Genomic DNA, 16,929 nt, shown 5'->3' with positions numbered 1-16,929 from the left:
ATAACAATAAATATTAGTTGATAATAATCTACTTAATTTGTTGTTATGCATAATTCCAAGTTTGTTTGTTATTATTTTATTTTTATTTGTATATTTCTCTAAATTAAGGTTGTTATCTTGTTTTTTTTCAGCCCTAATGAAGGCCTGAAATTCAGGTCGAAACATCAGCACAAATAAATAAATTTTGTTTATTTGTGCATCTTTAGCGACCGCATTCCCGACCATCTTCTCCTCATATTGCTAGTGCTAAGCTCAGTTTACCCCCTCCATTATACTCTTTCCTCCAAGCCCATAGTTAGCAAATTTGAGGTTGATGTCATACTGTTAGTTAATAAAAGTTGATATTGTACAGATAGAAGTAGCTGTTAAACCTACCCTTATGGTTGTTATTAATTTTATTCAAGTCTTGAGGGAAGTAGTATAATGAGAGGGAATGTCAGAAGGCGGGATCTATTCCTTTCATAGGCGTGGCATCTGGTACGCCATATTGGCAGCCGAGAGTTGCTGCTGCATCCCATATGCCATAAATGGCTTGGCAGGGGGTTAAAAATAAAAAGTCGAGAGTTGCTGGAAGCATGCTCACATTTTGCACAGTCTGGTTCAGGGACTTCATGACGGAACCTAAGATCCAAAAAAGCTAAATTTGAATTTAAAAATACTTGGAAGAAGCTTTATGAATTTTCTGTAACACTATCATCAACTTTTTAAATAAACCTTAGTACTTTCTTTTCTACTAAATTCATTATTTTGACATACTTCTATACACTCACCATCCACTTACATTTTGAGGATTTATGCTGTTAATGTACTTAGTGATGAATGTAATCTGTTTATTGAAATTCGCAAAATTTTATTACAAGAACAGTTTATTCTTATATAACTTTACTTTATTTTTCTTTATATGAGTTTAAATGCCCCACATTTCAATAAATGTTTAATGTCTACAAACTGCATTAATTTAATTTGGATAGTTTGTTTAAGATTCAACATAGTTGAGAAATTTTTATTTAATATTATGTATGTATATTTCCTCTTATATATGAAATGCATTAAAGGAAAATTAAACCAATATATTATAGGTAACAATGTTACTCTTCAGTTCAGTAAAATTTTTCTTGATCCTGGATACTGAATCAGATATACAATAGTGCTCGAGAAACTATCTTACAGAAAAGTAATATCAAAAAGTTTATATTTTCATCTTTTTCTCATAAACAGGGAAATCTTCAATTCTAATTTTTTTTGGAGGAAGATGGTTCGGGTGGCGGTCAATAAAGGTATCAAAATAGTAAAAGAAAACTATTTATTGTTAATCAACGTTTCATACTATCTTCTACTTCTTCGACTTGAATACAATTAATAACAACCATAAGGGTAGTTTTAACAGCTACTTCTATCGGTAAAATATCAACTTGTACAACTAATAGTATGACATCAACCTCAAATTTGGTAACTATGGGCTTAGAGGAAAGAGTGTAATGGAGGGGGTAAACTGAGCTTACCACTAGCAATATGAGGAGAAGATGGTCTGGAATGCGGTCGCTAAAGATGCACAAATAAACAAAATTTATTTATTAATGCTGATGTTTCTACCTGAATTTCAGGCCTTCATCAGGGTTAAAAAAACAAGATAACAACCATAATTCAGAGAAATATACAAATAAAAATAAAATAATAACAAACAAACTTGGAATTATGCATAACAACAAATTAAGTAGATTATTATCAACTAATATTTATTGTTATGTCATTAACAATAACATTTATTGTTGAAATCTTCAATCCTAATTTTTTATTTTTTTTTAAGGAAGATAGTTTGGGTGGCGGTCAATAAACGAATCAAAATAGTAAAAGAAAACTATTTATTCATACCTTCAACTATCCTCTACTAATTTTTTTTTTCTTGGCAAAAATTTGGATTAAATTTAATTTAAGGTAGTAATTGTGTGCTAGACGAGTTTCTATGAGAGCAGGCCAATTTGGTTAGAAGTGGTGTAAGTCCATATATTTAAAAAAAAAAAAATAATTCCAGTATCAAAATTGTTTACTATAAAATAAAATTTATGAAAAATTCTAGTGAAAGGATAAATCTATATTTTATAATTTAAGGGATAAATTTGCTTAAAATAAATGTAGTTTAAGTTACTAATTACTCAATTGTATTTGAATTAGGTTTTGGTTTTGTCCACTATGGACAGAATGGGCTATTTTGTCCATTCTGGATGAAATCAATAAATATTGATTATCCATACAAAATGAGAATATGGTGTTTTTAGTGTTAATTTACTAAAGAGTTAGTTGCTCTACCATACAATGAAATAGATAGGCCGAACAAAGGTTGCATGTACGTATTACATTTAGTTAAAATTGTTGTTGATCAGGAAGGGTTTTATAACAAAAGAAAAAATAATATTTGTTGGACTAATGGATGCTACCAGGGAACAGACTGAAATAAAGGTGCAGCTAGATGTATAAAGGTCTGATGCAGTGTTATTTTATTCATATTTATATTTACAAAGGAATAAGGGTACAAATTAAAAATTTTAATAACAAATCAAACAATAAAACCAATTTTCTACTATAAAAATTCCGTTAAAAAACGTTAAATTTTATCAATAAGATCTCCTCTATTGCATTATAGTATTAAAATGGATGGGTGTAGCCAGAGGGAAGTAGGGGGGAATCTCCTAGAGTTTTGAGACCCAAGGAAAAAGAAAATAGTGAATTTATTAGATATATGATTTCTTTCTAGAAACATATTGTACTAGTTAACATTGTTAAGTTGACATCTTCACGGATCATACCTCAAAAAATAATGAGGTATAGATTGTTGACCGTAGATTAATGATTGGAGAAGTTTGTCGGGGGGTGTGGTCAGCAAAGAACAACATAAATAAACAAAACCATATTTATTTATTTTATGCTGACGTTCTAATTCTAAATTTTTTTGTATACTATTCCTTTTCAATTGTATGTTACTCTAAATGTTGTTGTTATCTCTTTTGTTCTATAGCCCTGATGAAGACCTGAAACTCAGGTCGAAACGTCGGCATAAAATAAATAAATATGGTTTTGTTTATTTATTTTGTTCTTTGCTGACCGCACCCCCCGACAAACTTCTCCAATCTCAAAAAATAATGGGGAACACGGATAAAAAAGAACCTTTTTAAGATTCCATTCTTGTTATTATAACTTACAGTTTGCCATTTTAATAATCTCAGAGTGTTTGCTGAAAATAAATCAAAGAAGGTAACCATTTTAGAAGAGGTTAAGATTTTTGTCAGCAACCCCAGAAGGCTGATGCTCTCATAGCAAACCTCTTCCTCCCCTCTTATATTTTTATATTTATTGAGTGTATTGTATGTACTTATGTAAAATAATTAAGGTTATACTCAATTTTCAATAATTTATTGTGATTATAGCTGATAAAAATTTAGAAACCAATGATTGCGTTTGATCATGTAGCAATAAAATGGTGGGGGTATTTCTTGGAATGTATGTGTGTGTGTGTGTGTGTGGGTGTGTAACGGACTGAGGTCTGCTATCCTCTTGGTGAAATCCTGCCTTCACCCATGTTAAAATGATTCATTCCTAACTCTATTAAATGCCAGTGTTCAATGAATTTGACACTTTAAACATAATTTTGAAAAAATGTAACATATCCATTTTATCAATCGAATTGGACAAAAAATTCTGACTTGAATTTATTATTATAGTTTTTAAGATATTAAGATTTTCTTTATCTAAAATCTAAAGTACATTTCGTTCTCTAAGATATTCTGGAAGGTAGGTACTTTTTTGTTTGACAACTCATCCCATAGATGCTTCTTTTTGGGAATAGTTATAATTTATGCGTGTACACTTTTTTTTTTAAGTTTTGTTCCACCAAAACAAAAAAAAAAAAAAAAGAACTTTATCCACTGTTTCAATAATGAATGTTATTTTATAAATTTTATTGTAAGGGCCTTGTTTAAATGGAGTTTGTACAGAGAGAGAATTTAAAGAATAGTGATTGATGTTTCAGGTTTCAAATAAGACAGGTAATAGATCTAAGCAGAGCTTGCTCGCTAGCAGAAGTGAATCAAAAGTCGAAAATAAATATCTTCCCTATAAAGAACAAGTAACTATGTGATTACCAATTTTATGTTTTTATTCTTTATATTAGATATGTCCTATCATTCCCATATCTTAGATTTATTCAATTTATTTATTTATTAAAATTTAATAATTCAGACCAAAAACCTGAATAGTAAATAATCTGTAATCATTAAAAAACAAACAAGGATTTAAAAGAGTCATAGATTATATAAAATCAAATCATTAATTTATATTAAAGGAAGATCGTCCGGGTGTAGTAAAATAAATCTCATACAGTAATTAAACTATTTAATGTGAGCCAATGTTTCATCCCACTTTGCAGGGCTTCAAAAAGATACAAAAACTAAGATAATATAATAAAAGAGAAAAGATAACACGAAATAAAAGTAAACTAAGGTATGATTTAAAATAAATGAAAGAAAAAATGAACAAAGAAAATTTAAATATAAGATGGTCAGGGTTGGGGTCAAAAAAGAACAAAAAGTTTATAACTATTTAATGTCCGACATTTTGCCCCACTGTGCAGGACTTCATCAGGGCTAAAAAGATACAAAAAAAAAACTGAGAATATTACAACAATAAGGTAAATAAAAATATGATGTATAATGAAAAGTATAAATAAACAAGAATTAAAAAAAAATTATTATACAAATAAAATACAGCGCACATATTCCATTATTATTTATATTTTTATTCCTGTGGCAAAGTATCTCCACTAGCTCAGAAAAAGATTATCTGACGAGAAGTTAGTGCCAACTCCACATTTTAACCATTCAATATCAAGTTCTTGTGAAGAATAAATTTTAAAAAAAACAGTATGATATATCTACAAATAAAATTCAAACAATAATTCATAACTTTGAAGTAGATGGTCAGGGGTGCGGTAACATGAAAACAAAAATAGTTATTAACTATTGATATGCTGACATTTTGCCAATATACTAAAACAACTAAAGATATTTTTGACATAATAGGATAAAATGATAAAGGTAAAAATTAAGGTAGGTTTAAAATTATGTAAATATATGTGAAAAGAAAATTATATACAAATGAAAGAATAATTATAATTATATGACTTATAACATAAATTATGTAACTATTATAATTATAATTATGAGAGGTAGTTGACCGTGGATGACTTGTACAAGGAGCGGTCAAAATGAAACACAAATAAGTTTATGTAACTTATTTCATCGTGCCAACGTTTCGGCTAGAGTTTCTAGCCTTTGTTTAGCAGGGCTAAGAACAGAACGAGATAACACCCAATGAATATAGAAAATAAAAAAGAAGAAAGAAAATATAAACAGAATGACATAAAGTGAATAATTTTACAGAACAGAATTTATAAAATGAAGTGATAAGAGAAGTGGAAAATAAATGTATACATAGGTAGCTGATAATTATATTCATATAATAGTTATGCTTTCATTTGTATATAATTTTGTTCACTTATATTTACATAATTTTAACCCTAACTTAATTTACCTTTTTGTATCTTATTATTCTGCTGTCACAATATTTTTAGTTGTTTTTGTATCTTTTTAGCCCTGATGAAACTCTATAAAGTGGTGGGAAATGTTGGTAAATAAATAGTTGTTAACTATTTTTTATTTTCTTGTGACCCCATCCTTGACCATCCTCTTCATAATTTGAATTAATACGGTCAATTATTTATATATATAATAATGCATAATATTTCATAATGAGTTATTTAGCTTAATATAACCACAAATGAAAATAATGTTAGTTAACCTAATATATTAAAAAAATCATACTTCGGAAATAAATAAAATGGAAACATTCTTAAATATAGATACTATACAATTTCATAGGGTTAGAAACAATTTTAATTAACTAATAATAACAAAAGGTATTCAAATAGTTTCAACCTGCTTTTTTAAAACATATTACATATATCATTAACTTATCACAACACTATTATATTAGTTATTACAGTATTATTAAGTTAATGATAATAAAATACAAATATTGTGAAGAATATAAACTATAATTAAATATTATAGTAACAAATACAGGTTTCTTTTAACTGTATTAAATTAACTTGGGCACAATAGCCTCCAAAGTTTAATAAATCAATGTAATAATTAATTAATAAATACTAAAATTAAGATGGTCCTTGATGATGACTTGATCGGCCGAAATGTTGGGCATGTAATATGTTTCAATAAAAAGATTGAGACTATTTCGATATTTTTATTATAATTAATAAAACAACCAGTCTCGAACAAGATAATAAAATATATATATAAATTTTGATTTATACAAAAAAGCAGTAGTTGTTTACTAAGCTAAGTGGTTAATTATTTATTAATACTATTCATAATGTTTAAGATACTTCACTTTATTTTTATACATGTTTTATGCTTTAGGTATGCATAGAACATGTACCTATAATTAAATATAAGGCCTTACCATAGAGTATAGATAACCTAAATAGAATAACTATATGAGGGAAAAAGAAAAAAAAATACTAAAGATATTACTAGAACAAATCCCGTCCTAATGCGATTTGTAGGAGGCCTATATTTTCTATGGAATCTCTAAACAGCATGAGGGGTATTTATTTTTTCCTAAAACAGAACTTTACTTTCTGGAAATTCTTGTTTGTTTTTTTTAAATCCATGCTTTAACTACATATTATATGTTCCAAATGGATCTAGACAATTGACATTGGTTCCTCCAATTGTTCAATCATTTTTTAAACCAGTTTTCTTCAAGTTTGTTCATATCTTTGAGGTAAGATGCTAGGATATCTGTATTAGCCTTTATAAATGAACTGTGGTGTGGCATTGATCCCTCACATGTTAATCAACTGAGCTCTTTCCAGTGTAGCCCGTCGTACATAGTTAGCTTTCCAATTAGAGACTTTGAATAAACTGAATAATTGTTTTATCAGGTCCGCTGCCCAAAATATTTTATTCTAATTTCAATATATTTGTAACAGCCTGTCAAGGAATGAATGGTATGTTTTATTCTTCAGAGTTACATACCAGGCAGTTAGTTATTGATAATATCATGCATCCATGGTTTTACACTTAAATTGAATAATTTTGTTCTCCACACGGAAAATAAACTGCATCAATACCAGATCAAAACTATCATTTAAGTATGGCAATATGTCTTTATAGGTATATCATTATTCTATTATACTTCAACCCATGTAGGGTCACGGACTGAGTACTTTGTAAGAAAGTGAGTCAACTCTGTGGGTTCGTGAGCCCTTTGGAGAGTCCACCCAGCCTAAAGTGAGTACCCTTAATTGAGGAATAATCTGAATGTTGAAACTGTACTTTCTAACAAAGTACTCAGTCCGTGACCCTATGTGGGCTGAAGTATAATAGAATAATGATAGACATTTAAAGGCTATAGTTTCAACATTCAGATTATTCCTCAATTAAGGGTACTCACTTTAGGCTGGGTGGACTCTCCAAAGGGCTCACGAACCCACAGGGTTGACTCACGGCTACAGTAACAAAACAAATAATTATCCTCCACTGCCGGATTTGAACCTAGAACCTCAGAGTTAGTAGCAAAGCACCTTATTCATTGATCCATCCGTTCCTCAAATTATACAACACTAGGTAATTTTTTTTATTATTATTTCTAAGTTGCGACTAATTTAAAACACTGTTGCAATTATTTTTTGCCCTGCTAACAAAATGTACTCATCATAAATTTAAATTATATAGTCGTTAAAAATTTAAGTAGTTATTTGTTGTTCTAAAGAATAAAATTGTGGTGAAAAAACCTTAACTTTAAAACTAAATGATCAATATTTACAAATTTACTAGCAGACCTGGTAATGCTTCCCAATTACTAGATTTATTTGAAATTTTGATATTAATTAATATATTTAGTTATTTAAACATTGAATTAATTGCCTATTATATCTATTTAGTTTATAGCGGTAAATAACATCATATAATAAAAAATATATGATAAAAAAAATAGAAATAACATTAACATGACTCGACCAGTGTACACCAAACTTGGGAATGGTTTAGGGCTCTTTAAGCTTTACCAAAAGGTACAAACACGACCTATTTTACCAAATTAGAACTAGAGATATAAAATTAAAAGTTTGGAAAGTTGTATTTATTTACAAAATTTATAAATTAATTTTTTATTTGACATTACATGCACAGTGAGGTAAGAGATTTTACCTGATAATAGCTAATTATTTAAATGTGATTCCCAACATATTAGATATATTTTGAATAATACTCGAACAAAATAAGTGAATATTTAATATTAATTTGTTACTAAAATAAAATCTGCCCTTGTCCCTTTCGTGGCTGTCTAAATTATATTTATTTCTTAAACGTGACCAATAATCTCTTCCAACCCCTCACGTGCCGCGATACATGGCTTCCTAAGATCAAACCACTGCCCCAATTGTGTTATTCTTTAAAAAAAAAGTTTTACTGAGTAAATATAAAATTACTTAAAAAAATATACTGGTGTTATTTTAGTTTATTTTTCCCTGATAAGCTTAATTAATCGAATTGTATTAATGAATATAATTTATAAAAAAGTGCTCCTAAGTTTTAATAAAAGCCTTTACAGTAAACAAATTAGTTTTATATTACCCTGTCATAATCACGAATTACATACTTAGTAACATCATAATCGATTCACGAGCTAAAAAGAAATACATTTCTCTATGGCGATTTAGTACAAGTATGATTGAGACCCAAAAGGAATTGATATGATAATGGAAATTGATTACTTTAATTTTCAATGTTTTCACTTATCGAAACTATTACTCGTCCAAAAGAATATGGAAGCGTAACAATGAAAACTCTTGTCTTCTCCAGACATTTCATTGCTCTGACGATCATTTCAACTATAAATGAAATGTGTGTTTTCATTTCTACGAAAACGAGAAAGGTTGGTTCAAACGGTGTGGATATAAACAAGTTTTGCCAAATAAACCGGAATTCTCATTCTGTATCTATACCTTTACCACTTGCCGCAAGTCCAAGACTTGTACAAATGTTTGGTAAACAAATGAAACAAGAAATGTTGAAGCATCTCTTGAAGGCGTTTAATAACTCAGAGAGTTGACTTAGCGCAACTTGGTAGACCAAAGTGGGGATTTCTCCCTCAGGGAATTTCCTTCCTGAGGAGGATTTTTGGAAATGTATATTGGACTTTTATTTCACTTTCCTTCTCTGGATCTCTCCTCCTTCCCATACCTATCATTCCTTTCGTAAGGACCTACAGCTAGTTCCCGTAGGACTTGCCACCCCCTTCTGTAGATGATCAGCTGACGTAAGAGCTAATAATCTCACTAAATAGGATAGATAACCTTAGAGATTAATATTGCTTAAACTGTTCCACTGCTTGGCATTAACGCTTACAGTACTAGGAATTAACAACCACATCATCCTAATTAGCCTTTTAGGTCATTGTATCGTACAACCATCGTATCAACGCCTGTAAAAACGTTTATAGTATATATAGCTCGCCAATAAGATTATCGAGGTAGTTGGGTTAGATCACTAGTTCCCAAAGTGGGCGCTGCTGCTGCAATTCGGGGGGATGACTACAGGTGCATTTGGGGGCGAAGAATAACTATAAGTTGTCACGGTGAACTATTGTTCACTTAATATTGAACTATTGTTCTTAATATTTTATTGCTGACGAAAATAAAGCCAAGGATTAATAAATTAGTTGCAGCGCACCAGGTTCATTCATCTTTCTCATCAAGATGATTTCGAATGTTGTAACGTTTTTTGTAATACATTCTATTGAGTTCAATAAATAGTTTCATGATTTCAAAGTTAAATGTTTCTAATTTACACCTTTCTTTGCTGTATTTTTTCTATAAAAATGTAGAAACATTTATACGTATCTTTTTCCTACTAATTGTTATTTAAATTTTTAAAACAATTTCTAGGGGGACTAAGTAATATTTTTCTTGGAAAGGGGGTGGTAAGATAAAACAGTTTGGGAACCACTGCGTTAGATGTTATATGTTTCTGACTACAATTGAAGATGATAGATTCTCTACACCAGAAGGCCTGGACAATGCGTGTTCATGCGGGTTAGGTAGATGAATGGACAAGATTAGTCTTACGGGAACTAGCCATGATCCTCCCTGGATAGACACTTCACTTCGTAGAGAACGAGTATAGCGGCCGTGAAAGGATGGAAAGTCTTACAGGAACTAGCCGTAAGTCCTTTCAGGAAAGAAATTTCACTCTGCTGGGAACTATCCGTAGATCCTTACGAAAGTAATAACTGATTTAGATTTGAGGAAAAATCCGGAGAAAGAAGAGTAAATAAAAAAAGTCAAATATTTTACAAACATAAGCCAACTCTCTGGACAATTAAACGCTTTCGAGAGATGCGTGTGTGAGACTTTTGTTTTTAATGGATCAGAAGATTCTACTGTAATCTTTAGTGGTTCAAATAATATATTTAAGAATATTACAATATATAACATGGTTATCAATATTGTGAAATTAAAGTATATACAATAAATAGTACAAATATTGATATAAGGCGTTTGCCCAATGACAGTAGTAGTTCACGTGTTAACAGGTAGGTTGCGTCATGTTGGCCCTTAGCGTTTAGGAGTGTTCTAATTTGTTAACATAGAACAGGAGATAGCAGTGTGGCTACAAAGCTAATACATTCATTTTGCTCCTTTGGTGCTTGTTTATAATTCTGACGTTAATCAGTGCTCTTAATTGCCTTCATTATAACTACTGATAAAGTCTATGTTGATTCCCTTATAACGTCTATCTTCTTTTTCTTAGAAGGTCTATACTTTTTTGATTTATGACCGAGCATTAATAAATATTTTAATTATATGCGATTACTATTCTTCTTTTAGTTGGGTATAGGATAGGATTTCTAAAGGAAGGTCCGAATTCGTGTTTTGTTTGGATTTTTCGACCTTTCTATATTCAAGAATTTTTGGAACTTTTTTTTTTAAGTCATTTAAATTACTGCCGATGAGTTTAGTACTAGTTTTTAGTTTAAAAATGAACGCTACAGAAAACTATACAATTATGTTTTTTCTAGTTAGAAATGAAAGTTTTAAATGATGAAATGAATGAGCAAGTGTCTCACGAGAAACACAACACAAACAAAAAGATGGTGGAGGATCTGACAGCACTTCTGAGATCGGTATCGATTTACGTACACTGTATCGACATTCGGCACAAAGCGGCCGACAGATTACAGAACGTAATAACTGAAATAATTCCCATTCACGAAACACCTCAAGAAAGAAAAGTAAGTTGTAAATGTTATTAATAAAATTAATCAATAAGAAATAACAGGGAAACTTTCGAAAAAAAGTTTAAAGGTAGACTAGATAATAACCGGTTTATTTATTATTATAAGTATAGGATTGTAAGCAGCCTAATTTGAAGTCCATGTTATATGTTAAATGCAAAGGAGCTCCTGGCGGATTTTATGGGTAGCTTATTATGTAACCTTGTAATCTTTATGAGACAGTAAAATTTCCAACAGTTTCTTCACATAATCTTTCCTCCACCTCATTCATTTCTTGTTTCCTCTTCTAGATTTTTCCCATTACTTTATTATGATTTTTATCCATTACTTTATTAGATTTTAAATACGTCCCAAATAAAAACAACACAAATCATTCTCGAACTACAAGCTACTAACCTATCAAAACTACAGACGAAATGCCCCTACTAGAGGTATTCATGATCTTTAATCATAATTATAATAATAATAATTAATAATAATCTTTAATCATACTTATTTGTGTTTTTCATTGACCGCACCCCCAACCATCTTCTCCTCATTTATCATCCACGGTCAACTATCTCTCAGAATTAACTTTAGTTTTATCTGTTAAGTAGGGAAATATTTCTTTCTTTTAGCATTTTAAAACAACATTTAAATTTAATGGTTGAGAGTGGAATTTAATGGATTTTAAATCAAATGGTTGAGAGTCTGTTACAAGGTCTGTCAAATGGAGAATGAAGTCACGCAACAGACCAGCTGAGCTCGTCACTTTTTCTTTTGTTGTCGTGTTAACTTACTTGCCCATGGTTTGTGTTAGTATTGTTTTGGATCTTTTTAAAACTAATATAGCAATGGATGACAATAATGAAATGACAGTTGTCAATCAGCTCATCTTGATTCTCTTCCTCACAAGCCAGATCAGCAAGGCACTCAGTTGCCAAACTGATACATACATACTTTATAGATTGTATTGCCATGTTGTATACATACTTTTCACTTACTTTTAGGCGTGTTGTAATAAATTACTCTAACCAAACTTAGAAGTAAACAATAACATGAAGTTTTGGAAGGAAAGGTTATAAAATAAGTTGATTAAAAAATCCGCTGGGAGCTCTTAAGCATTTAACATGACTTTAAATAGACTCACAATCCTATAGTTCTAGCATTTAACATGGTAAAACATATTACATTTAAAAAAACATCATAAATACACCTAATAGGTTTGCAAAATGGAAAATGGCATCACGCAACAGACCGGTTGAGTTCCACACCATTTTGTCTACTGTGGTTTAGATAGGTTAGTCGCTCGTAGTTCGTGTTTGGTTTGTATAGTTTTTGTTTTGGATGTTTTTAAAATTATAATAAAGTAATGGATAAAAATAATGATAAAGTCATGTAAAACAAACCACTAATAATTCCGATAGGAGCTCCTCTGCAATTAACATATAACATGGACTTTAAATTGGGCCGCTCAAAATCCTATACTAATATAGTATAGTATTAGTTTTATGTTAAAGCTTTTTACACCATGAATACTCCCTAATGATTAGCTTAAATGAATTCACATAATGAACTTTGAAAGTATGAATTAGTTTCCAGTTATTACATCTTAAAAATCTATGTTGGTCATTTTCTAGTTATAACCATGTTCATAAATATTGAGGATACCACACTATGGATGAAAATTCTAGATTAGGGCAAATTAGAGAAATTTGGTATGTTATATATAAATAGGGTGTGTTCCAACGATCAGTCATAAAGCTGTTAGCATGTTCAGTGCGGTTTTTACTTTCCAAAACCTGTAAACCTGTTGCTCCGTGAGCAGAGGGTATTAGAAAACTGTTAAAACTTGTTGGGTTTATTGATAGACGCACGTGATTTTTCAGCCTTGATATATTAATTGGTGGAACATAAATTTATGTAACTTTTAAGGCTTTGAAATTCAGTAGCCTAAATATACTCTTGTATACATGTTTAAGTATTTTTTTATAAAACTTTATACTTACCTAATAAATTTTAAAGGTTGCAAGTTCATGGTTTTCTCATTCCAACAAACTCCACGAAATAATGAGCTCTTGTAACGAAAATATCGACCTACCAAGCACCTATTACGAATGTTTGGACGATTATAAAGACAGGTACAAAGATTATACAAAAGCCTCATCAAACTTTTGCCAAATTCTCGAAAACGAAGTGAGCATGTCCAACACTCAATTAAGGAAATTAGAACTACAATACGATGAAATCAGGCTGAATTATAGCAACAGCAAGACAAACGTCTCTTCACAACTCAAAAATATAATCACAAAGTAAGTAAATACAACAATTTGTTTTCATTAATTAATAGATTATTCCTAACTGATCAGATTTTGTTATGTTATAATATGAAGTTGTTTCCAAATACAGACGTTCTGAACTTGTAGAATCTTCAATACAAGCTCTGTTGCCGATTTTGCACGAAGTTATCGAACAGGATAGAAGCATTTATAATTTTCTGAAAGGGGTTTCTTTTAGCAATGTTAAATGCGAAAGAGTTTCCTCTTCGAAATCGCTTCAAGAGAAAAATCTAAACTGTAAGGTTAATTTTATTTGTATTTAATACAATAGAAAAATATAATTGTAATATAGTATATAGTGGTCATTGCAATGCTGAAATGTCATCTGCAAATTATGCTACTTCGAGTTTTGTTTTATTATGACAGGATTTTCAATTCTCTTTGCAATGCTTAAAGGTGCCTCTACACGTTTGCCAAACTATGAAAAATTCGCTCATGCGCAAGCGTGTGAATGGGTTGTTTGGACTAGCTGATACAAGCTGTCCTGAATTTGTGGTCAATCCGTCGAATGTCGGTTTTTGGGCACATATCAAAGGACAATTGTGCTGTATCCAAACACGTTTGTTTTTAGTTACCTTTGTTTTAAAACTTCAAACAGATAAATATTTGTGCTATTCATGTTTTAATTAATTAAAGAATTTCCCAAACCTTTGGATTTAATAATTAACTCTAGTTTAAGATTGTATATTTTAAAATTTTATCGATTCAGCGTAAATACTTTAATTGGAGTCATGAGCCATGCTCCAGAAGTTAGTGTCAGAACATTCTAGCGCACTTTTGTATCTGAATACTCAGCAATATTGTCGAATAAAATTCTGTCTCATTTGACATAACATGCCACCTGGGCCCTGTTTCATAATCAAGTACAAACTAATACTATTAGTCTTGTCGACTTAACTTAATACAATTACACTGACTTGTACAATAGTAACTTGTACTTTAGTACTTTTTAACTCCTGTTCTCTAATAGTCTTCCCTATTATAAAAAAAATAAGTATTAGTGTAATTAACATGTTTCTATACTTGTATTTTGAACTAATACTATTAGCTTTCTGGTCTGAAAGCCCATGAGAAAAAAGGTAACATTTCATATATATTCATAACTTATTTGATGGACGGATATAAAATGAATCCATGGGTCTGAAATAAAAATTGTGTGTCTGCCATCTTAAATTATGATTTAACCAGAGAGTTTAGAAGAATACACAACACTGAATTGAGAGTTTTTTTTTTGTCATGACCTCCTTCCTGGATTTCTGACATGGGGGAGGGGACGTTGTCTTTAGGCTACAACCCTATTGTTACCAAGATGGGGGAGGGAGGAATTTTTCATTTCATGGGACCACCACAGAAATAAAAGTCGACCTTCAAGCAAGATTTGAACCAGTGTCTGTGCAGTCCGAGGCAGTCAAAGTTAACACTATAACTCCCTTCGCTATAACTGGCCCTGAATTGATGAAACTTTCCAGTAATTATTATTCAAAATACAGCTTTACAGTGAGCAAATGTGCCTGTAAGGTTGGCAGGGCTTAGTAATGAACTATTGTCTAAAGAATTAATAAACACTGAACTGAAGGTAAAAGTTCAAGAAGTAGCTTGAAGTGTAGATGGGATGATTCCATCAAGACAGAGATGATAGATTTGGGTTTGGGTTGACAGGCATCATAGGGTAGATGTGTGGGGGTATCAACATCAAACCTTCAGGTTTGGTGAGGCTTTTTTTTTTTTTTTTATCATTTATAAGCTGAGCATTTGATGTGGGGATAAAGTTGTTTTTCATTTGAGATACATATTTTTTTGCAGCATGGCCTTAATTAAAGTTTTTAAACGGTTTGCTGCAAAAAGGGAGAAAGAATTTTTCATTTTTAATTGTATTATATAATACATGCAAATTTAAACCCTCTGAGATTGATAGATTAGGTTTAAAATACTCTCTATCTTTTTGTTATTGTTTTCAAAAATATTTACTAAGTAAAACATTAGAAGACATGGGTAGATGAAGGTTTTGTTTTATAGACATATGAGAAAAATTTTAATTTATAACTTCTGGAAACTACCAAATTTAAGATTAAAAGAAATTAAGGAGTGTTTATAATATACTTAAAATCAGATGTATCTATTTTTCCTAAAATTTGACATTACATCTTCATCTTTTCATCTTGATATCTTAGTTTATACAGTTTACTTTTCTATTTTTCCCCTTTTCCTCAATACCCAAAGTTGGAGGAATTGTTCTTATGAGTAGTATTTTAATTTTTTCTTCAATTTCAATAAAGGTTACTTGTTCAATTTCACTCTGAAAAATAACTTTCAAATTCTTTAAAATATTACTTTGTTAATGGTCTCTGATGTCTAAAATGCATTTTATTTCCTAAATCAGTGTATCATTTAGATCAAACTATAATTAGTGAATATTGATCAAATTACAAAGAACAAATATAATCAATTTTTGTTATGAAATTTAATGGAGAAACAACCTATAAAAAACAGTCCTTATGTGTAATGTGAATTTTAGTAAATTTTTAAACTAGTTTATATTTTATAATCCATTAAAGTTGAGTTTTATATTGGTTTCACAAAAAATAATATAAAATCAATTATAATGAAAGTGTAATATCATTAATAATAATTAAATTAATTTCAGATTGTAGAAGAAAGTCGGATGAAAAAAGTTGTTCATGTTCTCAGGTTTATCGGGAATCTCATTAATCCTATTGAAATGATTAAGTATATCAGAAGCTTTTTTAAAACTTAAAGCTTATCAGAAATGATATTTCTCCATTTGAAATGATAAAATATAGTAAAACGTTTTTAAAAATGTGTGTTTTTATTGTAATTTAATATTTAAAATTCATTGTTTAAATTAATCAATTGGTACCTAAGGTAAGTCACAATGCTCTTTATTATTTCATCAACAGTTCAACGTTTCAGCCAATTCAGCCATCCTTAAGAAGAATCTTAAATATAAATATATACCTCACATCCAATAATTTAAAAACTTTTTGCAGGATATTCTATATTTTCTACTGGGCATGTTTCTAATTTTGCTCGTATTTATTAATTTATTTAGGATTATTCTAACTGTGCATTTTATTCCCATCAGTTATTACTTTATTTATTATTTATACTTTATTCTGTTCATCTTACTTCCATTTCAATTCTTTCAATTTATGCTCTTATTTTTATATAATTTTCACAATATTTTTTACTTCATGTTATTGTCCTTTCATAGTTTAAAAAA

The 16,929-nt window shown here is 30.0% G+C and overlaps 1 protein-coding gene across 5 annotated transcripts in view; it reads left to right on the top strand.

The window, feature by feature from the left end:
* Positions 1 to 16,506, top strand: part of LOC106681160 (uncharacterized) — an 18,190-nt gene extending 1,684 nt beyond the window's left edge. For 2 of the 5 annotated variants that reach the window (XM_014421352.3, XM_014421346.3), the window contains exons 2-6: positions 4,010 to 4,120; positions 11,155 to 11,367; positions 13,375 to 13,661; positions 13,759 to 13,925; positions 16,333 to 16,506. In XM_014421352.3, coding sequence (XP_014276838.1) covers positions 4,016 to 4,120; positions 11,155 to 11,367; positions 13,375 to 13,661; positions 13,759 to 13,925; positions 16,333 to 16,397 — 837 coding nt within the window. In that variant the 5' untranslated portion in view covers positions 4,010 to 4,015 and the 3' untranslated portion in view covers positions 16,398 to 16,506. The remainder of the gene's footprint in view (positions 1 to 4,009; positions 4,121 to 11,154; positions 11,368 to 13,374; positions 13,662 to 13,758; positions 13,926 to 16,332) is intronic. The other 3 variants (XR_010844756.1, XM_014421337.2, XM_024360165.2) reach the window with 3 other exon arrangements.
* Positions 16,507 to 16,929: the final 423 nt, after the last annotated feature.

Source organism: Halyomorpha halys, unplaced genomic scaffold, assembly GCF_000696795.3.
Source record: "Halyomorpha halys isolate HHAL.00 unplaced genomic scaffold, Hhal_1.1 Scaffold19.1, whole genome shotgun sequence".
Classification (NCBI taxonomy): Eukaryota; Metazoa; Arthropoda; class Insecta; order Hemiptera; family Pentatomidae; genus Halyomorpha; species Halyomorpha halys.
This window is presented reverse-complemented; position numbering and strand designations above follow the sequence as displayed.